Source organism: Copadichromis virginalis, linkage group LG12, assembly GCF_057382275.1.
Source record: "Copadichromis virginalis isolate Kocher_CV1m ecotype Utaka linkage group LG12, C_Virginalis_male_GT1.1, whole genome shotgun sequence".
Classification (NCBI taxonomy): domain Eukaryota; kingdom Metazoa; phylum Chordata; class Actinopteri; order Cichliformes; family Cichlidae; genus Copadichromis; species Copadichromis virginalis.
Genome location: NC_140629.1, coordinates 5920486 through 5945713, shown reverse-complemented (window position 1 = coordinate 5945713; position 25228 = coordinate 5920486). Strand labels below are relative to the sequence as shown.

General features: G+C 41.3%; 1 protein-coding gene and 1 long non-coding RNA gene across 5 annotated transcripts in view; one reads left to right on the top strand and one right to left on the bottom strand.

Moving 5' to 3' along the window:
• Positions 1–25228, bottom strand: part of arvcfb (ARVCF delta catenin family member b) — a 274658-nt gene that overhangs the window by 61728 nt on the left and 187702 nt on the right. For 3 of the 4 annotated variants that reach the window (XM_085474489.1, XM_085474492.1, XM_085474491.1), the window contains exons 10-14: positions 16146–16329; positions 5602–5719; positions 5281–5452; positions 4140–4157; positions 2367–2438 (exon numbers count right to left, since the gene is read on the bottom strand). In XM_085474489.1, the coding sequence (XP_085330615.1) occupies positions 2367–2438; positions 4140–4157; positions 5281–5452; positions 5602–5719; positions 16146–16329 (564 nt within the window). The remainder of the gene's footprint in view (positions 1–2366; positions 2439–4139; positions 4158–5280; positions 5453–5601; positions 5720–16145; positions 16330–25228) is intronic. The other variant, XM_085474490.1, reaches the window with a different exon arrangement.
• LOC146696381 (uncharacterized) lies at positions 12317–12573 on the top strand. The gene is made up of 2 exons (XR_014923093.1): positions 12317–12372; positions 12539–12573. It is a non-coding gene; the product is annotated as an uncharacterized LOC146696381 (long non-coding RNA).

Sequence of the window (25228 nt, the reverse complement as noted above, 5' to 3'; positions counted from 1 at the left end):
GCATTTTCACTGTTCAAGCATCGGAGTACATTAGATAAAAGTAATCTGCCGATGTTGTGACAGGTAAATCTGAGCAGCGAGACGGCACTCTGGAGGATACAACCACTTTGGCAGAGGAAACTTGCCAAAGATACACACAACTGTGGTGAATTTTTGCAAGCTTTTTACCAGAATTGTCTGTGAGTTTGCAGAGATAGACAGGGTGAAATGTCAGCCAATCAGCACAGCAAGCCCCACACCCAAAGTTGCTGAACTCTGAGAAAGTACAGCTGCGGAGCGGTGACTTTCAAGGGAATAAATCAATTTCCACAAACTTAGATGCTGGTCCCTCCAAAGGTTCCTGCAGTAAGTTAAGTGGTTGGTAATGAAGGTGCTGATGTGTTAATACCACACAGGGGTGTTTAACAAGGGCATGCAAATTCCACAGACACCACGGACACTTTACTGCAGAGTAATGTACTGTACTGACATACACATGAGCAAATATACATCTTTCTCCTAACTCGATGAGGTTTGTACTGCAGGCTAATTTGCTTTTATGACAGTCAACTGCCTGTTACTGCCAAATACCAACAGCAGAGAGGCTATGCCTGCACGCGCGCACACACACACACACACACACACACACACACACTCTACTGCATGAACCACATGTCAAATCTGGGAATGATGCCCCCTGCAATGTTACCTAACATCATGTCTGTTTGTACAATGCATTAGACAACAGAGAAGAGAGAATAAGAGTCTTTTAATATTTGACTATGATCAATAAATAATAATCAGTTTGTGGATTCACAGACTGAAATTAAGGCCTCAAACAACCATGTTTTCCCAGTAACCACACTGACTCAAGTTCTCAAGCAACAGCTAAAGACATCTCATACTCAAGCTTTGTGTGTTGCTGACAAACATTTTCTACAATACTCCAGGGTGGAAGCAATGTGGCTTCTAGTTATTATATGATAATAAATCCTTTGGGTAAGGGTAAGGTCGACTTTCCTAATCTTTTGAACGTAGTCAACCTAAATCAGGAAGTTATGACATGCCAGCTTGTTACTTTTCCACTGTGTAAATACTTGGCAACTGTATTAGCAGAAGGTTTGCTGTAAACAATGTGGCTTATCATGAATGATTAACATGATTAACGTTGCAGGGAGATGGTCAGCACCTCAGCAGTTGCTAATTAAGTCATTATATCGTGATGGCACAAACAATAAAAGCTTTTAAAAAAAACTTGAAAACTGAAACGTTCAAGAGGACCTAAGTGTTTTTGTTTTTTTAAAACCAGAACCAGAAAAAACTCTGGGAAGTTACTGGTCAGAGCCAAGATTTTTTTTTTAAATCAAATTACCTGGCAGAGCTGCTACACCTGTGTTTACTGTTTAAATTTGTGAGCTTTAGACTTCACTCACACAAGACTTGACACTGGTTGGTGACTTCCTGAACCCCAGTTTCACACAAGAGACTGACAGCAACCTTCAGAAACCACTTGCCAAACCAGTCCTGGAATGCAACCAGCAGTTGCCAGGGGATCACAGTGTGGTCTGTAGGCTTGTTGACTGATGCTTTAGCAATCAGTTTCAGAGCAACTGCCACCACCTACAACTGGATAGGGAATACACATGTTTCCTTCATGACCTGTGGTTGCCAGATGATCAGTAAAGCGCCATTTCTATGAGGTACTCATCAACATTGGTTCCTAGGTGGAAGTACCTGGTACCAGGTACTTTTTTAGCATCCTACGTTTGCTCAGTTGAGCTGAAAATATGACGTCAGACTGTATTCCACTGATTGACCAAGGTATGACGCCACTGGATGAGTCATGAGCGACACCTTCACAAGAATCAACCCCACCATTTTTGCAACCCGGCAACACACAAATGACATCGTGAGACTTGAGCCACGTTGCTATAACAACAGCACCCATACTGAACATACATGATGTAAAAGAAGATGCTGTCCATCCACTCCTAAGGTGCACTGTCAGAAACAACTTTGAGCACAGAGCAATTCAACATATTTAACAAAAGATGATTTTCAGCCTCCGTATACAGTCAGAGGCTGTTTATTGCCTGTTGTGCCTCAGTGCATTGTCACAGCATTTAACAAAAAGAAGGGCTTACAGAATTGATGCTCTCACAAGCTGCAAACAATCAACCGTCCCACTGGAGGCACAAAACCATCAAACAAAGCTAGCTCAACAGCCAGCTAGCCGAGAGCCTCTTTCTCACTCAAAGGCCTCCCACACTCTTGTTGACCACCACAGAAACGACTTGCCCCCACCCCACCCAACCCAACCACTCACTCACTAGATGAGATGTTCTGTATAGATTTAGCGTTAAAATGTTTTGCTCACAAAGGCCTACCTTTTGATGGCTCTGTGCGCTTAGGCAGATCCAATGTGTCGTAGCTTTTGTCATTCTCACCGTTTTTTCTGCCTGGAGGAGAGGAAGGAAACGAGGACGTCAGTGTCAGACAACTGGATATTGAAAAGAGACCCCAGGGTTATGCTGAGGATGATGTCAAAATCTTTGGACCGTAGGGGCAGAAAATGCATCTCAAACAACAAATAACGTACAAGTGTTTAAATGTACACACAGTACAGAGATGTAGCAACATGATATGTACAAACACTAAACTGCTTCCCTTCAGGAAATAATTTACATCAGTTGTCTAAATCCAGGTTCAAGGATAGAGGATTTTTTTTTGAACAAATAAAGTTAGTGTTAGTTGTCTCCTCCAAATAGTTATATATGATTTATTTAAAGAAAAGTTTATAAAAAATATTTTAAATGTAAGTCAATGGAAAATTTTATTTCTATATTTCAAGCTTGGCCTTTTATAAAGTGTTTCACATTTCAAGTCAAGTCATCATTCTGTTAAAGTGACTTTATGCTGTTGTTCAGGTAAAGATGGTTTTTATTTCATTGGCTAAACAAGAAAAAGTGACATCATGGCTTCATCCAAGCGTGAAAGGTCACATGACTTTTACTACACATGGAAAAAGCTTGGCCAGCTTTGACTCCAGTGAAATGTAAATGCAGTTGTCACGGGGTCTGTGTGTGGCTTCGCATGCTCCTTGCACACAGGCTAAGAGAGAGATGTCTGCAGGATTGTAAACAGTGAAAATGCTCGATTTGTATGAAAAAACGACATGAAGCCAGGCGTCAGATTCACAGAAATCCATGTCTGAATGAGGCTTTAGTGTTGCAAAACAAGATGCTGGTAAGATGGGAAGCTAGTAGCCATGGTGTCAGAATTTTCCCTCGCTGCCACCACAGCAAACAAAGAACCAGCACTGCTGTCTGAAAGCATCAAAAAAAAAGTCTGCAAGACCCAAAAAGCCCAAACATTCAAATCCGTAAAGAATCATTTACCTCTATATTTTTTGCACGCTTAAATGTTCCAGATAATAGAAAACTGTAGCGCACGATCCAGGCAGCTTTAATAAAGTATTTTTTAGCTTTAATTATTGACATCCTCAGAAGTTTCAAATCACAAACGATCAAACAAATGCATAAAAAAACTGAGTGTGCAGCAGAGCTTGACATTTATGCTTAAGTGTACTAGAAAGGGGTGAAGAGCTCCAGTTGGATACCGTTAGCGGTGTTCTTCAAAGCTGTCAGGATTCATTTTATCTGGAGTCTAAAAGAATTCACACCAAAGTTCAATTTGGGGATAGATGTGCAAATTTCCATTTCAGCATCTCTGGTTCGCTGGATTAGTCAAGCTCCACTTAAGAACACTACAAAGACAGATTTGTTGTTGACTTACCGGTTTTAGCACTCGTTTTACCTTTCACCTTTCTTAGAGGACTGACAAAAAAATCCAACCAACTAATTCTAACAAACTGAGGAGTTTGGGACAGGTGGAAGTCTATAATGCTCAGAGCTACGGTCGGTAGGTATGGTAAGGGAATGTGTGTGGAATGAATGAAACCCCCGATTTTCTTAAGTCCTTGGAACTTTCTCAGGTTTCTGGAGGACACCCAAAACTACTTCTAACTATATTCTACAGCCAGGGGGAAAGAACGAGGAGGTGGAGGAGGAGGAGGAGGAGGAAGAGGTGGGGGAAGACAGGGAGAGGATGGAGACGAGGAGAGAGCTAAAATGAGAAAGGTTGAAGAGGGGGGCACTCACCTTGATTAAACCATTCCTCTATAGTTAGCCAAGGAAGCAGCAGCAATGCCAAAAAACAAAGCAGGGAGAAGAGAGAAGAGCCATGGTGAAATAGGAGTGTGCTGTGTGTGTGTGTGTCTGTGTCACGAGGCTGTGTAATACATGAGAACAGTTTTTATCAGAAAAAGGAGTCATCTGTTACTGAATAGGAAAGGTGAAAGAGAAAAGAAAACTGACAAATAAGCTAAATAAAGAGAGAAAGACTAAAGAAAGGAAACGGTGCTTTGTATAGATAGCAAGCCATTAGCAGTTCATAGATGGTCTCTGGGACCCATGGGGATAGATTTTAAGGTGTGTGGAGGGCAGTAAAAGACAGAGAAAAGTGTCAGATATAAAGAAAAATGAGAAAGGGGTTTTTAGATAGGTTAGCAAGCAAGAAAGAGAGAAAAGAATTTAAAAAAAAAGGAAAAGGGAAAGATTTTAAAAAACATTAAGTATCAGCTTTAAGAGGGCAGGTGAAATACACATAAAACAGCAGAGACTGCGTGGGAGGGGGAGAAAAGTACTCAAAGAGATTGAAGTAAGAGCCAACAATCAGGCTGTCTATTAGCCAAAACAAAGCACGAGTGCGTGCTGATTATCATGTCATATTTTAAAACAAATGCAACACTAAACGGAAGAAGAGGCCAAACTTAGCCTACTGCTGTACAGTCTGAAGGCTGTAATCATTCACTTTGCACGTGTGTTTACACGTCGGAAAGCATCCGAGCGGTTAACTGGCTTCTTTATTAATCTCTGTACACGTTAAGCATTGTGTTGTCCTGAACCCTAAACTAATGTGGTTCTCCAAAGAGCCATTAGAAGTCAGGGGTCACTGGCAGGTAGTCACATCTCATTGGCTGACTGATTAATGGCGGCCATTACTGTTGTACAGCTGGGCGATAACGGCATCATTTAGATAACAGTCACAGGAGAACACTGATTAAGACCTCTGAAGCAACACATGCATTAAGAGCTGTTGTGTTGCTGTGAGTAACTCCTTTATTTGCACACATTTGTATTGAGAGTTAGATCATCCATGCATCTGTATCTTCTACGAACTGGATAGCTGTGATTGTTTGGTTACAGTGTTTTCATCTCCTCTGTTCATCCTCCCTCTCACCTTTGGCCTTCTTGCCTCCGAAGCAACCAGCATCGTCTTTCTTCTTCCTTTGTGGTCCCGCTGAACCTGGGGCTTGTAGCGCCGACGGGTCCTGGTACTTTTCGGCCCCCGGCACCTCTTTGTGTACGTGATAGGACAGATTCCTCATAATACAAACACAATTCTCCACAGACTGTGAAACAAAGACGGGAAAATTACCAGCTACATTCATCACAGGAATACTGAACAGCATAAATTCATAAGAACACTACAGCAACAAGCTGCTATTAGAATGAGCTCATTCTGAATCCATGATAGTGGATGACCCGGATGTTGTCTCACCTTGTTGTCCATGTCCTTCTTCCCTACAGCTGACTGAAGAGCGTGCAGCAAAGCGTCCACCAATCCCTCACATTCCCTCAGTCTGCGCCGAGCCTCTGCCCCGTCTGAGCTCACATTTCTACAGAAACAAAGTAACACACATCAAGCTTAGGAGGCGTGCATAGACGAAGATTTGTCTGAGGAAGCGAATGAAAATTTGACCAATAGGGGTTTTTTTTTTAAATTGGAATAATCACAAGTCAATAGTTTGTGCTAAAAATAATTATAAAATTATCCATTTCAAAATATGACACTACAGTCTCCAGAATCCCATCTCATTGACTCTGGCTGGCATCCAGTGTGAAATACCAATAAAGCAGTAAGGATACTAAATCACAGTACAACTATCCACTGAGAGCCTGCTCTAATTATAAACAGTACTCCTATAACTACTATTTATACCTTCACAAAAATTAGGAAAGGGAAGAGGGAAAGCACCGAAGGCAGTGAAAGTGTTTTTAATAGTCCTAAAGAAGTGAATATAACAAGCATACAGAGAGGATGACAATTACAGCCAGATGTCTCACTGTTCAATAAAAGTGCCATGTAAACCCATATCAGTCTTCCCCAGCCGTGTGATTTTTAGAGTTTCCATGTGACCCACGGCCTCCATCCTCTGTCTGCCTCAGATGTACAATGCAATAAAGCTAGACAGCTTTAGGAATAATCTTTTAAAAAAATTATTAACATAAATTTCTTTTTTTTGGTACGGGGGGAGGAGGGGGGCGAGCGTCACCCAGCGCCTTGAGCACAGCTCCTACAAGCACGGCAGCAGAGCTGGTGCAGTCTTCGTGTGCCTGTCTGACTGTGAAAGGGAAAGGATTTAAAGAGGGTTAAGGGATAGCAGGGACTCCCCGCTCCTCACCGGGGACTTCATTTATGAGGGCTTCCAACTCACATAATCCCATTAGCTGACCCCCAGTTAGGCCTTTGGAAGAGTGGCAGCATTGCCGAGGTAAGCAGAACTGCGCCTCTTTTTTGTGCCGTGGGGACTGAAACATGTATGAGGTCTACCGCTGCTACAGTGCTGAACGGTTCATTTTAGACTGCAAACACTGTGGAGCCATTTGGGGTTTCTGCTTTTTTCTCTCTTGTATTTTGTTAATCATTTACCTGCGTTCAACGAATTTAGTGAACTCAGGTCTCCGTGTAGTCTAGTGCTCCCCTTAGCTGGCAGTTATGGTCTTTGTCTGTCTACCAGACTCCTCCTTGTCTTGTTTGTCTTGTTTTATTTGTTTCTTCCATCAGTCTCTGCAATGTGCTGCAACAAGCACATTTTAAATAAAGATTGGCTTTAGTTTGCAGGTGTCCTGCGTTTGGGTCTTTCTTTGAACTGAGCATAAAAAAACTGCATCAGGAGATGCTTCTCTGCTCAAAAATGATTAATTTACAAGTGAAAACACCCATGCACTTTAATCCCAGGCATGTTTTTGATGTGTGTATTTAGGTAAAGCTACCATTTGTCTACTGAATCACCCTGCAGTGTACAAACCGTTAACTAATCCCTGGTTGGAGACAGTGCAGAAAGGATCGACAATCTCTACTTAACCCCATTCGTCTCCAGGTATTAAAAAAAAAAAAGAGGTGTCATTTCCCCTGTACACAAATCTAGTGGCGCGCTCACCTTGGATTTATTTGACAGAAGTGAATTTGGGGGCAGACAGACACGAGGATTTATTGTCAGCTGTTTCATTTCCAGCAGTCTTTGAGGGAACAGTTGTCCTGTTGGAGGTATATAGATGGTACATCTGTCAGTAGAGACAGTGAAGAAAGCTGCTGTTGTCTCTTTATGGACAGGTCATGTGGCGCTGTGCTATTTATGGTCTATATGTACTAGTGATTATCGAGCTGTCCTGCCTTTTACAAACTGTTACTGCTTTACAAAAACTTTCTTTTTATGTGGGAACCACAGAAATATGTTAGGCCAGGTTTGACTGCCTGCCGTTGGCATTACTCATAACTTTGCTTGCTGTGACATTTACTCACTCATATCTGTATATCTGGAAAACTGACATGCATTGCTTTAACAACTAGCACCTGTATCCATGAATACGCCCGGTGTGGATCTGTGACGCTGCCTCTCCATCCGGCACGGTCACATCACACCCGGATTTAGCCTGGTCTGTTATTGATTATTTCCTCCAACTTCCTGTCCTTCTTATTCGTTTTATTCTATTTGATGTGGCTTCTGTGAAAAATTGACCTTCAGCATCATAGATGCTTGACGCATGAGGATGCTTTGGATATGTACAACAGCATCAGATGGAGTCGGAAGATAATGCAGCTGCAGTAAAATTCAGGCAACAGACATCATTCTACCAATCCTAATAGCAATGTGGCAGCAAACATATAATTTTATTGGGTTTTTACCCAAGCCAACAGCTGGTTAGTTGGTCATTTTATGACCTGAGTGCAGACTGATGGTCTGCAACTACTGGATGAATTCAAATGCATGACTTGAGATCTAGTAAACCAGGCTTTGTTTGTCTGCCACTAATCCCTTCTTCTAACGTTACCTCCCTCATCCGTTCCCATTCTCAATCCTTTTGTACCTTTGTTCTGTAATAGAGGAACTAGAGGGAACAGCTGTCACATCGTGGGTGTTTTTGTTACTGTTAGAGAAAACTGAACCCACTTCCAAAGAAACCCCAGCATGTTACAACATTCTCTTGGAATGTTGCAGTCCTGGAATGGACAGGACACCAGCAGTGGTGAGAACCTCCTAAGAATCTAAATGATTTCTATCCAGTGTAATATAACCGTTACTTGTATACACAGCTCAAATAAATTCAAGCAACACTTTAAAAACACATGAGATCTCTATGGAAAAAGATCATGCCGAAAATATCTAGACTGGGTCATGTGTTAGGAACAAAAACCCCTGTTTGATGGAAATGAAAATTACCAACCTACAGAGGGCTGAATTCAAAGACACCTTTTTTTTAATTATGTGGCAGACCAATCTATTTTGTTGAAATTTCATCGCAGCAACTCAAAATGGTCTCAGTAGTTTCTATGTCCTGACTATGTCAGACATGTTCCTAGTCATATCATCTAGTCAGGTTGTTTTGTAGTTCTGGTAGTGCTCATCCTGTTCCTCCTCGCACAAAGGAGCAGATCCCTGTCCTGCTGATGGGTTGAGGACCTTCTACGGCCCTGTCCAGCTCTGCTGCCTGTCTCCTGGCATACACTCGATGGTCCTGAAAAAGTGCCAGAAGACACAACAAACCTTCTGGCAATGGCATGCATTGTTGCGCCATCCTGCGGAAGTTGGACTACCTGTGCAACCTCTGCATGGTCCAGGTATCACCTCATGTTGCCAGTAGTGACACTGACACTAGCCACTTCAAAACTAGAGAACAAACAGTCAGGACAGATGAAGAGTGGAAAATATCAGTGAACTCCACCTGTAAAACCATTCCTGTTTTGGGGGTTGTTTCATTGTTGCCTGTCTAGCGGACCTGTTGTTAATTTCATTAACACCAAAGCAGCTGAAAGTGATTAACAGCCCCCCTCTGCTATTTAACCGACCACATCAATATCCCACAGGTTTCACTGACTTGATGCTGTACTCTGATTAAAAAGTGTTGCTTTATTTTTTTGAGCAGTGTATTTAAATGTCAACACGCTCACAATTATAGGCACTCACTATGCCAAATCTGAGTTGATTGTCGTGTTTGGACGGTGATACTGTAGAACGCAGTAAAAAATACCAGAGTAAAATAATACAACAATGGAATAACATTATATAATTTGGAAAAACAAGACCATTTTCTTTTCTTTTTGATGATCAAGTGCAGTAACTGAAAACATGTAGTTCTTCAAAAACACAAGGTCTTCTATTATTAAGCAGAAAGACATGTTTTTAGGACACTGTTGCTTCTGAGCGTGCAGTGGTTCTGCAAAAATAAAAAGGACACCACAATGGGTCAGTGCCCTTATGAGAACGCTTCATTCTTAAAAGTTTTTAGCTCATCGTACGGCCTTGCGTACTCCAATTATCTGACAATTTCAGAATTCCGAAAATGTATTTTTTTCTGGACCTCGGCGTGTCATATTTTACCGTTAGAAACTGAGAGAACGAGCGGGTGTGCTTTCAGAGGTCTGTCTGTCTTTCAGTCTGCACAGACCCCATCAGCTCGTCAGTGTGTATATTGTGTGTCTGCTTTATCAGATGAATTGTGGGTGTGAAGGTCGCTTAAGAGTCATGTGGTCATCGGAGGACAATAGAGCAGGAAAAGAGTGGAGCAGCACTGATGGAGATGGATGAAGACTTGGCTGACCTTTGCTATCGCCCTGCAAGGTCAGCAGAAGCATTTGGGACCATATGTGTATCCTCAGCTCTGGTATCTGTCAGGTTTATCAGTGCTGATCGTATTTCTGATTCAGTGTATGGATTGAGCTTCGTATCTAATCCTTGTTGAGATTCTTTTCATAATGCCTGAGCCTGTAAGCAAAATGTGTAGCAAGATTTAAGGTGCCAAAAACACACCCCATCAATCAATCTCGTCATTTTTTCTAAATTATTTAGGATGGGAGGGTTGACTGTAATGCAGTGACTGGCTTATTTGTCGCACTGCTTCAGCTGACATTCAGCAAAGCAGGACTTTCCAGAATGCTGATTTCTTTTCTGTTGCCATAGAAAAATCACATGAGCAGAGTCCAAGTTGCAGAAAAATATGGCTACTTTTGCTTTTGCTTTTAAAAACAACATTCATGTATCAGCAACAATAAAATGTTCTTAAGTAACAAAATCAGACCCTTTGAGGCAGTCACCACATGCTGCCAGAAAAGCTGCGATACGCTTTTGCATTGATTGACTGGAAGATCAGATATATTTCCTCCATTTTTGTCTTGGTGACAGCGATTTAGAGTGCTATCTAACTTGCAGTTCCAAAATCTATTGTGTTGGGTTAAGAATCCTGCAAAGGCCAATGCTTTTGATTCATATCATTCAAAAAGCAGCTGTGGGTAGAAATGTTTTATCACAGGATCAAGGTGATCACTAAGTTCAGATAAGCGGATCAAAGGCTTTTATTTCTTATAGTTGGTGAATATTGTATAACCTTGTGTAAACGTGGTGTTGTACCAGAGCATTTCAAATGTAGAACGTCATAATGCATAAATTTTCTTCCAAATTTTTAGAATGGATCAGTCCATAAAGAAGCAATTCCCTCCATGTCTTGGAAGTTACTCACTATTGTAACCAAGTTATTCTTAGTTGGGCATTCACTTTTCAAACATTTACATGTAGAAGTATTTAAGTAGAATATACATGTATAAGTAGATTGCTCACAGTGTTACACAGTTGAACCAAAAAGTCCACCTCTCTTCCCAATATAGTCGGTAGTGCCCTTATTTTCTCCCACCAGCTGGGCAAGATGACTGTGCAACTCCAAAATATATGATAGTGGTCTGCCAGCTGTTCTCCACGCTTCTGCCAACACAAACCAGTCGTTTCACCTGTGTGTGCATACTTTAACATGGGGGTTATAAAATATCTTTATAGGTTCTGCCAGCAGAATCCTCTCCAAGCACCTGAGCTGGTGGAGGTCAACAGCATCAGACACAGTCTGCCAATCATCCTCTGAAATGGAAAACTCAGACTCTTTCTCATACTTGCATTTCGATTTATTACTTGCATGTTTTTTCCACTGACTTGATATTTGAATATAATCTTGAAACAAGTCTCTTATTTTTGTTAATAAATTATTAAATTGGCGTCCTTTGTATTTCTGAATTTTATCTTGTCATTAGAGGAAATGTTAATGTGGAAGTGTGAATATTATCCCATCTATAGGTTTCCTAGATTTTCGGTAAGCTATGTAATCATCCACGTGATGAGACTGAACCGTAGGAAGTTATACCATTTCTACTATTTAAACCTCTAATCGATTATTCCTGGTGTGAAATAATTTCATTTTAGTATTAAACCTGAGTGGATAGGCCATACCCTGCCTATCTCTGAATTCCTCATTAACCCTCTGCAGCTTGCCTTCACTTCTGTCGGTGTGTTATTTTAGCCAAACCTAGTGGAGAGCCACTTCTGGAAAGCTTCTGAAACACGCTGAAGTGGAATCTCAAGCATCCACCATCAGCTCCAGGAGACTCTGCAATTCCACAATGCAGCCACGCTCGCCAGGATTCAGATAACAATCATTCGTTGTATATACTCAATCATTTGTCTGTTTTGAACAAGCAGCCATTTATAAACAGCATGCATGCAAGCATACTGGGGGGTCCAGTACTGGCTCAAAATTGCATTAATTAAAAGCTAGAATCACAAAACACTTGCATTCCCGTTCTTTTACTGGAAATATTTCCAATTCAAAACTAGGTCTTGTTTTCCAGCCTTAGTCTTATTGTGTAACCCCCTCCACTCTCAACACCACTTACAACAACACACACATACACACAGCCTCTGTTTCCTTTTCACCAAGCCCACAGCGTAAACGCTGTAAATAAGCAGGCTCCTATCGACACCGGAGGCAGGCTGCTATAATAAAACTATTCCAGTTTTTATTGAGGTGTAAGCTCTGTTGGCGTGAGTAAACAGATTCTCCCTGGCATCAGCACTTCTCCCCGGTGCACAAACCCTGCGTCTAAGCAACTGTGGGCTTAGTAACAGTTGCCATGGAGACACATTCTTGTCAGCTTGGCCTGCATCGAGGGTCAAAGGAGCGAGAGCGGCGGCGAGATATTGTGATATGTGACAGAAATGATGATATCAAGGTTGATACAGTGCTGTGTAATAAACATTAGATAGAAACAACACAAAGAGGGAATATCAGAGATAATGAAAGAAGAGCAGTAGGTCCACTGTGGCCTCCATGAAATATTCTATGACTTGTCTTTGACTTTCCTCAACTTCATCAGAGCTTTCATTTATTCCCTCCAGGTTCATTAATGCTGTTCTTCAACTCAGCAGAAAATGTTCTAAAATTACAAGCAAGTTTCAACACTTTCTGTCTGGGAAAACTAGAAGGAAGCCAACTAACATGTGAAATACATTCTGGTGTTTTGGGTCTGCGCTGGACTTGGATGTTATATCGTTCTGGATGTCGACCAGCAAGCCGCAGCATCTACTGCGGGAGGAATTCTGGACTACAGTCTAGACAGGCTTGGCTGGCCCAGGAAGAAATGGCACAGCCAGGCACGAGGCGCGATTACCCACACACACATTCACTGTTTTTCACACTTTACTACAGTCTGTCACTCTGAGCCGAAGCCAAAATGAGTGGCCAAGGTAAAAGAGGAGAAAAAAAGAGAGGGGAAACTACTTGGAAGTTAATAACAGGAACACAATGCTGCACTCATGCCGTCCTCCTCAGCTGACGACAGGATTTAAGAAAGATGAAGAGAAGTTTTGAAGGATTCTTTTTTTCCCTGATGCTCAAAATACCTTTAATTTACCTGTTAGAGACAGAGCGGCACATTAGGTACTTTGCCTATTTGTTGCATGTGGTAAACTGCACAAATGTCAGGCTAACAAATCAATACAGATCCAGCTTTTTTTTTTCAAATTATGCCTGTTGGGCCTGAAAAAGCAAGAAAAAAAAATCACACCAGCAATAAGTTTGAAATGACACATCAAGCCGAAGCTTCTTAGCAGTCTAAGGATACACCTGCAAGTGATTAACAACAAGAAATTAGCACTCACTGTATAAAACCACGAGCCAACACCTTTAAAGCTCATGTGGAGATAAATTAAATTGTAAAAGAATCTATTTTGAGTTGCCTTGCTTTATGACATAGTGTGAAGGGTAAAATATACATTCAACTTTAAGTTTTCATAACCTTCAGCATGATTAGCGCAGCAGGCCTGGTAAACGATAAACTACAGTAGACTGAAAGATTGCACTAACTGCTACTGCATTGGTAGGAGTGGTAGAAGAAGCACAGCACAGCAATGACAGCAGGTAAGCATGTTTGATAGTGAGAGCACCATGTCAGCCTCCAATGACAATTTAGTAACTACAGGGGGAGCCACTACAAAAGCACTAGAAGAGTAGATGGAGATAATTATTGTGGCGGAAAAGGTTTTAAGCAAGTGGTTAAAAGCTTGAAGCCTGATAGAAAGAGATTAGAAGATATTTTTCAGCTTTATTCTGTATCATTACTGTACAACTCCTTAAGAGTTACAAGGTTAACTAAAGTGTTTAGCGGTTCTGTTATACTTTTACTTAACGTTTCCAGAGAAAACACTCCCTAGGCTAGTTTTGTCCTTATATTTGACGTAGAATAGCAAATGTTTCTTTTTTATTCTCTGGGATTAATTCATGAATGATTTCATCAATAAAACGTATCTAATCAGCACTCTAATAATTACATCTAAGGCACACAACATACACACCTATTTAATTATTTAGCATTTATCTCATAGATAAGATAAGATAAGATAAGATAACTCTTTATTGTCATTGCACAGTCATACATAGTACAGTAGTACAATGAAATTGGAAAAACTGTCCTACGTCGGCACTACATATAACATATAGAGCAATACTGGGAAAATTACCGCTCTACCTTTGTGCCATCATGTAACAAAATCAGCAGAAATATATGTCAGTGAGAGAAACCTGTGTTTTTTAGCTATTTTGAAATAAGTGACAATGCTTCTGTGGGCGCTCAGGAGTCAGCAGCACCCACAGAGATACTGCGAGGGAAAGAGGAAGAACAGTAATGTGGTCAATTAAAATTCAAGAATCCTTAACTGCAGTACTTGGTATTGTTACTTTGTTTTGTTGTTTTTTACTAATTGACCTCTACCTCAGTACTTGTATGTACCTCAGTATCGTAAAGTGATATATTGTAGTTAACCAAGGCCACTGCAAAATTACTTCGCTGCTAACAATAACAGAGCTGTATGAGCCTGTTATTCAAAGCCCCTCGAATTTGCCATTTGTCAACTCTGTTAGGTCAAAATGAAGTGACCCATTGTTTTAAGGCATCCAGTGAGCTTGCAACTTTTGCAACGAAGACCATCAAGGCCTTAAGAGTATCTGCATGTGGGAAGTTCAGAACTGAAACTTAACTTTATAAACGAATGGGCACATAAAGAGGTATGAAGAAAGCTGCGTGAAACAAAATACTTGATCTAAGAACTGTTTCCAGAGACGGCAATAACTCCAGGTTATGGATAAAAGCTTAACATTCATTCAGAAGTAATATTTTTATTGTAACTTAATGCTAACTTCTGAATGGTGTATTTTTCCAACCATTATAAAGGAGCACTCCACAAGAAACATTCAACTGTCAGCAGCAACACTTTGCACTGTGGGCTAAATTTACCTTTACTCAGCCTTCATCACTTTAAGATTAACTTCATTTGTTTGATTATTTAAACGTAACCTGTTAAGTTTAGTCTTAGCTTCAAACTCATTAGCTGGGGTGGTCAGTCACCTGGCTAATATTAAAATAATAAGGGACAAGCAGAGAAAACGAGGACAACAGAGCACTATTTCCCAAAATACAAGAAGTGTGAACGCACTGTGTGAACAAATGTAACGTTAGAAGTTTGCACTGTGTCAAAAATAGCCTAATGTTTTCCTAAAGCCACAGACCAAAGTCACCAAGCAGCTCTACTGCAGACACCAACACACTTTCCATGTATAAGACACAGGCAGGCATGCACAGGAGCCACAGCAACTGCTCTATCGTAAATTCTTCTAGGAGGTTATGTGACCCCGTCACAGGTCATCAAGCAGTTTTATATGCATCACACCTGTCCACCTCTCCAACTGGTATCTTTGCAAACTGGTATCCTTGCAGACTGGTATCTTGTCTTTCAAGACACTCTGGGAGTATAAGCTGCACTTTTTCTTTGTTTGCAGATTTGTTTTTTTCCCTTACAAACTAGGTGAGCAGTCAAAGTAAAGGATTGGCTAATTACTTCTACAGGTAATCAATACGACTGTAAAATATCATCAAGTGATTTCACTTTCCCTAAGCCCCACAGTAAAATCTTCACATTGCTTGTCCTGTCCAATCATGAGTCTTACAGCCAATACAGATTACTTCCACATGTGGCGAAAGAAGGCATCGCGTCCATGTATTTGGAAAACTTCAAAAAGCAGATATGGCAGGTCCTACATGGCAAATAGCTGGTGACTCACAGTTTATCAAAAATATTTGTCAATTATTTTTCAGCTGAAAAACCAAAGGATTGAACTGACACATTGTTCCAGGTCAGAAACAGTGAAAGAGACACTTCTGATATGTTTGGAACAATTTTGGATCATTTTTTTATCCTGTGCACACATTTAGCCTCCATTTGCTTCTTGTTGAATGTTGAGACATTTATAAATATTAACACTTGAGTCAAATGACTAATAACATTTATTTTGATGGAAATGCAGTCGTTTGATTAATCCGATTTCTGAACTTTCCCTCTCCGAAATCTATTAGTCACCACAGAAGCTATGTTTAACAGGTGGATGAAACTGTTATTGAACTATCTTCATAATTTAGTTGGAGCCAGTAATCCAGTCCAGGGCGGATCCTACCTGAGACAGCCGGAGGTGTTCTTGAACACGGTGGTCCACTCTGCATCACGCGGCTTTGAGTCCTCATTGGGCTCATGCTCCCAACCCGAGTGGGGGATTATCACCTCGTTGGTCAGGGTTTGCAGGCCGTGGTTGATGATCACCATCTTCAGGGGTTCATAGGATGACAGATTCCACAAGGTTCCTGCAGGGGAGCACAGATGGGAGGAAAATGCAGAGACGAATTAAGAGGATAGCAATAAGTTGGTTAAAAAAGAGGATTATGAGAGGAGAAAGAGAGGATATACGAAGGAGGCGTATATACATGCACATATATCTGCAAAGAGAGAGAACATTTTAAAAAGAGATGGTGTGAGGGTGGTGTAGCTGACAATTTAAACACAAGAGAATGAAAGAAGGTGAAGCTTGACAGGAATGATGTAGCAAAACAGGCAAAAAAAAAAAAAGAACAGAACAGAGAAACTGTGCACACAAACTGAAAGTGATGCGATTTAATAACAGCCGTATAACAGAAAAACAAAGGAGCCTACTGTCCAGGCTTTAAGACTGCAATCAGAAACACATTTAGTTTGGCAAAAAATATGTTTTAGAAAAATAATAGAAGACTGGGTGTTCATTATCCAGGCATGATACCAACGGACCATATTGCACTGTATAAACCCCCCCACTGTAATACTTTTATTATTCTTCCATGAGAACATAGCTGACTGCTACTTTGCTGTAATAAATACAAAGTTTACAGCAGCCGTATCGCTGTGATATTTCTATAATATCCTCATATGTCAACAGCAATATTAGGTTCACAGCGTTCTTACAGTACATCATGTTATTTCTCAGCTGTTGCACGTAATGTGCCGCTCGGATCTCATGTCCTGCAGATATTGTGTGTGTATTGGATCGGGATAAATGATCTGCTTCGGCTTTTCTATCCAACAGCACACACATGCACACCCCGTTTCAATCATCCCTGTCCTCCATTATCTTTCCCAAGAAATCCAAGCAGGAGAAAGAGCATTTTCTAGGTGGCTGCAAATCTCACTAACAGCCAGCCAATTTTATACTTCAGCAAAAGAAAAAAAAAGTAAACTAAATTGAGCTGGGTATGTGCATCCCAGGGCTTCACAAAACAGAGGCAGGCACACAAAGAAAAGAGGAGGGGAATTTTTGGGAGCACAGCCAGACAGCCAAACCCACAGAAAAATAAAATGCTGTGTTAAAGCATCAAGCATCAGATGGGTTTTTCACTCAGACACATGGAAGCTGTGAAGCGAGGCAGCCAGTTTGAGGAGAGGAAAACACTTTAAAAGCAAAAAAACAAAACAAAAACCCCCCAAAACCTCGCTCAAGCCCATGTTGGACACGTTCCTGAGTTGTTGTTTTCATCAATCCAGCCCTCAGGTCTCTGTTTCTGCTTCTCATCATTTATCACACCCTTTATTTTCCTCTTTCACAATTTGGTCCTAAAACCCTGTGCCTATGCAGCAGCAACTTAATCCATGCATGCTGGAAAAGCTCTTAGCAACTTGCATTTGCATTGTACTTGTGAACGTGCAAGTACAATGCTTATTCACTTCTGGGTTACGGTGGAAGGGAGGCATCAGCAAAAATCTATATGAGCCTTTTTAGTATGTTTTCTAAAGGAATGTATGGAGGTTTATCATCATCATCAGCTGTAGCTTCACAGCTATAGACAACGCTGTTTACGGTGTCTAAGTCCCACCTTAGTTTGGCATTTTGTTTTTAAAGCCAAGTGACATCCAGAGCATCTAGCATGCCTCCATGAATGCAGAAACTGCAGCCGGATAAGTGCCGACTGTGTTGACGGATGAGCCAAATTTGCCAGCTGAACCACAGAAAGAAACGTTCTTTTTTTTCTCGAGAAAAAAAACGTAGCAGACACCTGTCCTTTTTTATTTCATACAATATCACCGGCTTCCTTGCGAGCGTCCCCACCCCACCCTCTCACTCCAATCTGGTCCACAGGACTAACAGCTGGGGGCTAAGATTAAGATTAAGCAAATATTTACACACTCGCACATGCCAAAGTGCTCAGAGACTCGCAGCTTTTGCACATATAAACGCATTCATATAGTTCTGTATTCACATGCACCCAGAGCGTGTGACTCGCTCTCGTCCCATAAACAGGCCATTAGCAGAGCAGTGAAGCAGTCATACTTCCTGGCACACTTATTTAAAATGGTTTCTGTACATTTTCCAGACGGTCAATATTTCCCCTGTTAAATCATGCTCTCCACTCTGTCTCAGCGGACAGATCTGAACTAAAAATAATTCCAGTCCCTCTGATGTGGTTCTGCCTTGTTTGACCGTTTCCTTTGAAATGTTAAAAAAAACATAATGTAACTAAAACACTTAAGCGGCGCTCTTACAAAACAGTAAATCTTAATTTAGTTCATGACCTTCTTCCGCTCTGCTTTGCCATCACGCACTACCAAGTTAAGGAATCCCTGTGCGTGTGCACGGGTGTGTCTGCAGCTGGATTGCTGGTGAGGAAGCGCGGTGTCGAGTTTAAAGTCAGTTGAATTTTTGGCGTCTCGCAGTTTCTAAATAAACCTCCACTGAATGTAGCATACATTTTTGCTGATGCTAACATGTCTGTGACATCGGCCACTGAAGTGGAAACACCGGAGCTCCACTCGCTGTTTTTTCAGTTGGTGACTAGACTAGACTTCCTGTGCGTCAGAGACCACCAGGGTGGGATGCTATTAGATGTGGAAGCTGGGGTGTGGCTCCACACAAGGGATATTGTGATTATTTCTTTCCTGGGAGGGAGGGTGCGTATCGTACGATCAGCCGTGACTCTACCTAAAACACTCCACCTGACTCACAGCTTGTTGGGAGCAGGTCACGTCCTGAGAGTAAACACAACCTTACAGGCTAAATTCAGGGAAAAATATCCCGTTGAGCATTAAATCACCAACGCTCAGGTAATTACATTGTAGAAAGAAAAGCATGTTTAATTTTGAGCTTCAGGTGTTTACTGTAAATTTCATACCTCTACAAATTCAATATTGATTTTTTTTTTTTTTTTTTTTTAGACAGGCACTTTCATGGTACGTTTAACTTGGTGCAAAACAAGCTGAGATTTTATTTTAGCATATGGATGTTCTTCCATCAGCAAAACTGAAGCTGTGATCGGAAGAAAATAAGTAAATAGTGCAGTGCTCGCAGCCGCAGGTGTGTTAGCATCAGCAGAGACAGATGTCACAGTCGGTGGAAAATCATTTATCATTTTATCTGAATTTTGGCCTCGTTATGAAGTCACAGTATCCCGTGGCACTATGTGAGTGTGAAACAGATACTGGCGCAGACGACGCTCACAGAATTTAGCACTACCCAACAGGGTAGCATTTCCATCTCATCTGCTTTTTATTTTTCCCCACAGGGTCAATTGTGTCACTTTTCCCAAACAAACACATTCGAGCATCTGAGAGGAAATCTCCGCATCCAGGCATGAATCCAATTAAAAGACAAACGTGCACTTGTGGTGTCTGTACTTTAGTATGATGACAGCTAGCTAACATTCATGCCTGCCAGCCTGACAGCTTGATTACTGCCACTGTTGTGTCATTAGCATCAGCTTTACTCGTGACAAGCAAAATGCAACATGCAATCAACTCACAATGAGTGATGGGATCTTAAGAAAGGCAAAGAAAACTTCTCACTGTGCTGTCGGTGTCCTAACAGAAATAAGTGGTGCTAATTTATGACTTTTGCAACGTGCCACAGAGGAGGAAGAAACAGACGGCACTTTAATAATATTCAGACAAAGTCTTGTTCATTCATTTCTATGATTCCAGCATCCAAGCCCGATGTGTATTCCCTGCTATAAGATAAATGGTGCATAATGCCCCTTATTTCAATGGTGCATACTTGTTTCTAGATTGCAGTCCATTTTTCAACTTGGCTGGAAGTGCATACGGCATACATGCATCCCTGATCTGTCGTACCCAGGATGTTGAAAGACTGCTCTGTGCTTTAAAGTTACCAGATTCTTGTTCACCATACAAACTTTCTTTCGCTCCTTTGGTAGTTCACCGTCACCTTCAGTGCTCCAACTGAAACACTGCTCAGGCCGGTGGAATCAGTCAGCTCTGCACAGATCACATATGCCAGAGGGGAGGGAAAAGGCATGTCTTTGCCGTGGCTGTGATCCATCAAGTACGACAGGCATACAGCCCACTGACAGAATGTTATTTAAGATGACAGAGTGCTGTGGAAGCGACCGTCTCCATCCAGCATCCCGCCAGTGTTTCAGGCCAACAACTGTATCAGCTTTAGTCCATTTGCTGTCCTATGTCAGCTTGTCAGAGGTGGGCATGTTAGGGATGTACCGCTGTCTTGCAAGCCGGAGGCAGACACCATGCAATTGTCATGCCAAAAAGATCGGGTTCCCTCATAAACACTCATGTGTGTGTGCTGGTTATTTGATGCCATTCACACCTAAATTTAACAGGCAACATGAACAATATACGCTGTAACCAGACTTCTCTTCACAGCTAGAAATGAAGAACGCTGCACTTAGTTTGGATAGAAACGTCAGCTGTCAAAAATGCACTGCTGAGCTAAGAGTTTCGGTTAATTATTGTATTGGCGCACGATACGGAGCCACTTTAGAGCTGCAGTCAATTTGCATTGATCTAAGCCAAACTGTCCAGGTGATCCAAACCCCGAAAAGTGCACAAGTCTAACTTCTGCCTGAACTTTCCACGAACACAAATATAAACTGATTTTCATCTGTCTCTGGAGGTTAAGCAAACTCTTATAAAAGTCTTATAATAGGACACAAACAAAGAAAAGTATGAGGCATTGAGGTCACTACAGTTTATATAAACAAATCTAAAAAGTAAAATATGGGTTAAAAAAAATAAACAATAATCAAAGCAAATGTTGTAGTTGTTGTTAATTTGATCAAATTTTCCATCTCTCACATGTGAAAGTATGTATGCTTATTAATAGGGTGATATTTACCAATCCACCATCCACTTCATTGGGTATAAATGGTCAGCTGCTCGTTAACACAAATATCTAATCAGCCAATCCGCTGCACCATTCCCTGATCAATAAATTATCATATTAAAGTAATAAAAACACAAAAAACTTCCAAAGGAAATTTTAAAAAAGTGAGAAGAGCAAATCTAGGCTGCAACATAACTGAAAACAAACAGAGTTGAATGAATGCAAGTACCTACTTTAATTAATACTCTGAATAAAGCTCAGTAATAAAAATATGAGAACACTGCAAGCTTTACTGACACGACAGATCACATTAGATTTAATACACACCTCCTATGACCAGGGTTAGTTGCCTGTTCTGTTTGTTTTTTAATCTTGTAGTGTCTTATTCCTCACATTAACAAAGCGCCTTAAGAAAATCAGTGTTGTGATTTATTGGTGCGTGTGTGCTTTTTAAAAATGCAAAGAAATCCCTCACTTTGATGATCAGGCCTTAACTTTTCTTTCTGGTTTATTATTAATGTTGTTTATCTGCCGAGAAATAGTTCTGGAGCAGTCTAGTTGAGTTGGTCCAGAAAATAATTTTCTAAAACATTGCGTGTAATAAAATGAATATGCTAAATAACCTGTAAAACCTACTGGAATATATTCCTGTAAACAGAACTTATTCAGCTATTAAAAAACCCTCCAAAGGCAACTGTGCTTCAGTTTGCATAAACAGGAAATGGCATAAGACAGAAAAACCTTGTTATCTGATATATATATATATGCAGCAACAATCTTTTACTGTGATTGAGTTTTCTCATAAGCCTCTGATGACTTTGTTTTAAATGCAATCTAGCCAAAAGGAAAGCTTAACATGCACATTATAACCTGCCTCTTCCATCATATACTGTTGCTAACAGGCAGTTTGGATTCATCGTTTTTTCCTGATATAACCAACAGACTGAACTACATATTAACCAACTGCCGGCTCTTATACTCCCTTTTTTTTGCATCTCTCTGTGATACCTGGATATGACGGCTGGAGGAACTAAGAGTAGGACTGGGTAAGGGACTGGAGCTGTGGCTGGGCTAATTAAATTTTCCAGGCACCACTGGCAGGCATGTTGCTCTTCAAGCACAGCTATTAACTTAGTTCTGCCCATTACCGTTCTCCTCCTCTACTTCTCCTCCTCACCTCTCATGCCATCCATCACACTCTGAGAGGTAAAGAGGGACGGAGGCACGGTTCAGAAGAAGGGAGAAAGAGATTGGGCGTGCTAGAGGCAGGAGAAGAGAAAGAGAAGAGGGAGACCTCAAAAAGTGGACTCGTTCTTCTGTGAATGTCCACAGAATAAGAAAAATCTCTGCTACAGTACGCTTGCACAGACACACACAATGTCTGCAGTGATTTACAGCAGCAAGATCCCACAACAAAACAGCTCCAGTAACAAATTGCAGCATAAAAAGGAGAAGCTGGCGTATAGCTGGGTTGCAAAGCGGTTTGCATATGTGACGGCACCTGCCGACACCAGGTACGGGACTTTCTAGTTGACCATCGGCTGGCATCCGTATGAGCTGAAACAATGCTGTCTGATCCCAAACTTAATGAAAACTTATTGCTTCCCTATTTTTTTTTTTTGCTGGGAGTTTGCAACCCTATTAGTTAGGTTGCTTAATATTTCTGCTAAGTACTCTTTAAAATACCAGAATATGGAGGATTGAGTAGGTTTAAGTTTATTAGATTGATCAGTTTTGCTGAACTATGAAATATTTTGGGTGCAGTGTATTTTTTGCATACAGGTATAACAGAATAGCTTTAGTGTTTGTTTGTTTTTTGCTTGAACTTGAGTATGAACTTATAAAAAATGCAGCAAGATATTAAAAAAACAGTTTATTGATTAAAAAACACTATATCGGATTTATATCGGTATCGGCCGATATCCAAATTTATGATATCGGTATCGGACATAAAAAAGTGGTATCGTGCCATCTCTAGTAATTAATAACACCAACAGAGTCGTATCAAGTGCATCAGTGAGCCGCTCAAGCAAGTCTGCATGGAAAATATCAAAGCCTTAGAAGTGGGGCACTTAAATGGGACGCAGCAATTACTAAGGAGGTGCCACCAATGGCTACACCTCCTTAGGAAACTCAACTCCTTTGGAGTCAGCACACCCATCATGATGACTTTTTACTATGCCTTCCTGGAAAGCATCATGACCTTCTCCATCACCTGCTGGTTCCACTCCCTCAGCCTTCAGAACAAGAACAGACTGCAGCACACGGCAACAGTGTGCTCTAAAATCATTGGGCTGGCTGTCAGAACTCTGGCACAGGTTTTCAGCCAACAGGCCCTTAGAGAGGCAGCTAAAATCATCAACGACCCCTCTCACATTCTTCACCCCGCATTTCAATGCCTCCCCTCTGGGCGATGCCTCCGCTGCATTTCCTGCAGGACTGAGAGGAGGAGCGCCACCTTTGTCCCCAAAGCCACTCTGCTTTTTAACACCAGCCGATAACACCATTTCCCACACCAGAAACATAAACTACACTCTTTTTATACTACCGACACTTTATTCACTTTTAGTCACTCACAGTTATTTATTCACCTTTCAGTCACTTTAATTTTAAAACTGTCTATACTGTATATTCTGTGCATTTATTATCTCACTCTTATTGCCTGTTCTTACTGTCCTTATCTTCAACGTTATGCTGCTCTGTTGTATGTTAATTGCCCCTTGGGGATAAATAAAGTCAAAAAAAAAATGGTTTACCGTTTGAAAGTTGGGGGTGTTGGATAAAGTCAGATGGCATTAATCACTACAAAGTCGCTACTACACTGCTTCCTCACTGGCTTCATCTTGTGCTTTGGGTTTGCTAAAAACAACCGATAAAATCTGTGAGCAATGTGAAAGAAGTAGCTAGTAGGCAGAAAAGCCCAGATGACTCTCCCAGTGCATTTTGATGTCTTTCAGCTCACTGTTTTGGATCACTCCCTGTTAGCAGTAGCAGGAGGAAGGTGGCTGTTTTCAGCGAAAAGAGAGTCTGAGACAAAATCATTCTATCAATCTGTTCAGCAATCAACAGCAGGCAAGGCAACTACAGTAAGTGACGACCACAAGAAGGATTTAAAAAAACAAAACATAACCAGGAGGAGTCTGGACAATGAAGATCATTTTAATTGAATCTGGTTAAACTGGCTGCTGGTTGGTCAAAGCAAACTGATCAAGGCGTTCTGTGTAAGCTGAAGTTACAGTTACAGTTTTAGAAATGTTTCCCATGCTTCGAACTCTTGTCAGACAACACTGTAATTTTACTGACAAGAGCACAAAAGCCGGGCAGAGACAAACACGTGTGTCTAGACATTATCTCTCCTCTAGCTTAAATCCCTGCCAACCATATGCATCTTTCATTCAAACAACAAAAGGTCTGCAGCAGGCACCTGCTTGAATGTCAGCCCACAAAAACCAGACGTCTCCTGCAGGGAAAACAGGAGAGAAATCCGCTTAATAATCTACATTTCCATAGTGGGAATTGCTGGAGGGCACAAACAGCCTTGAGCCTACCAGGAGGGAAAATAGAATTACTCTGAACGATACAAAGCTCCAAAAATATGAACGACTCCACTGTCTGCCCAACTTGTGTGTTGGAAAAAGAAACTGCTCGGTTCTTTCCACGTCACCCATTTCCCCTGTAGAAAACAGAGCTCACTGTGGTTTCTGAGGGACGGCATAAACTCCAACAGCAAACTCTTAAACACATGGACTAAGAAAAGGGCCTGTATTTAAATCCCCCCAATTATATTTAATTGAGGAAAAACACAGCCAATTCCAGCCGCACCGGCTGAGCCTGTGAGCTGAGCCTGTGAGCTGAGCTTGCATTGTGACGGGCCCGTTTTCACTGGGGACGGAGCAGTGGCAATGGAAACGTAAAGCTGGAGACTGAGGCAGGGATAGGGAGGAAACCGTGACAGAGGGAAAATGAATGAGAGTATAGATAATGAATGAAAGAGAGAAAAAAATTAGATCGAGTGAGGGAGGGAGGGTTGGATAATTACGGCTAGGAGGGAGGGGAATAACTTCCTCCGTACTGCCCTCCTTGTCTTGTGGTGCAGGGTTATTTTT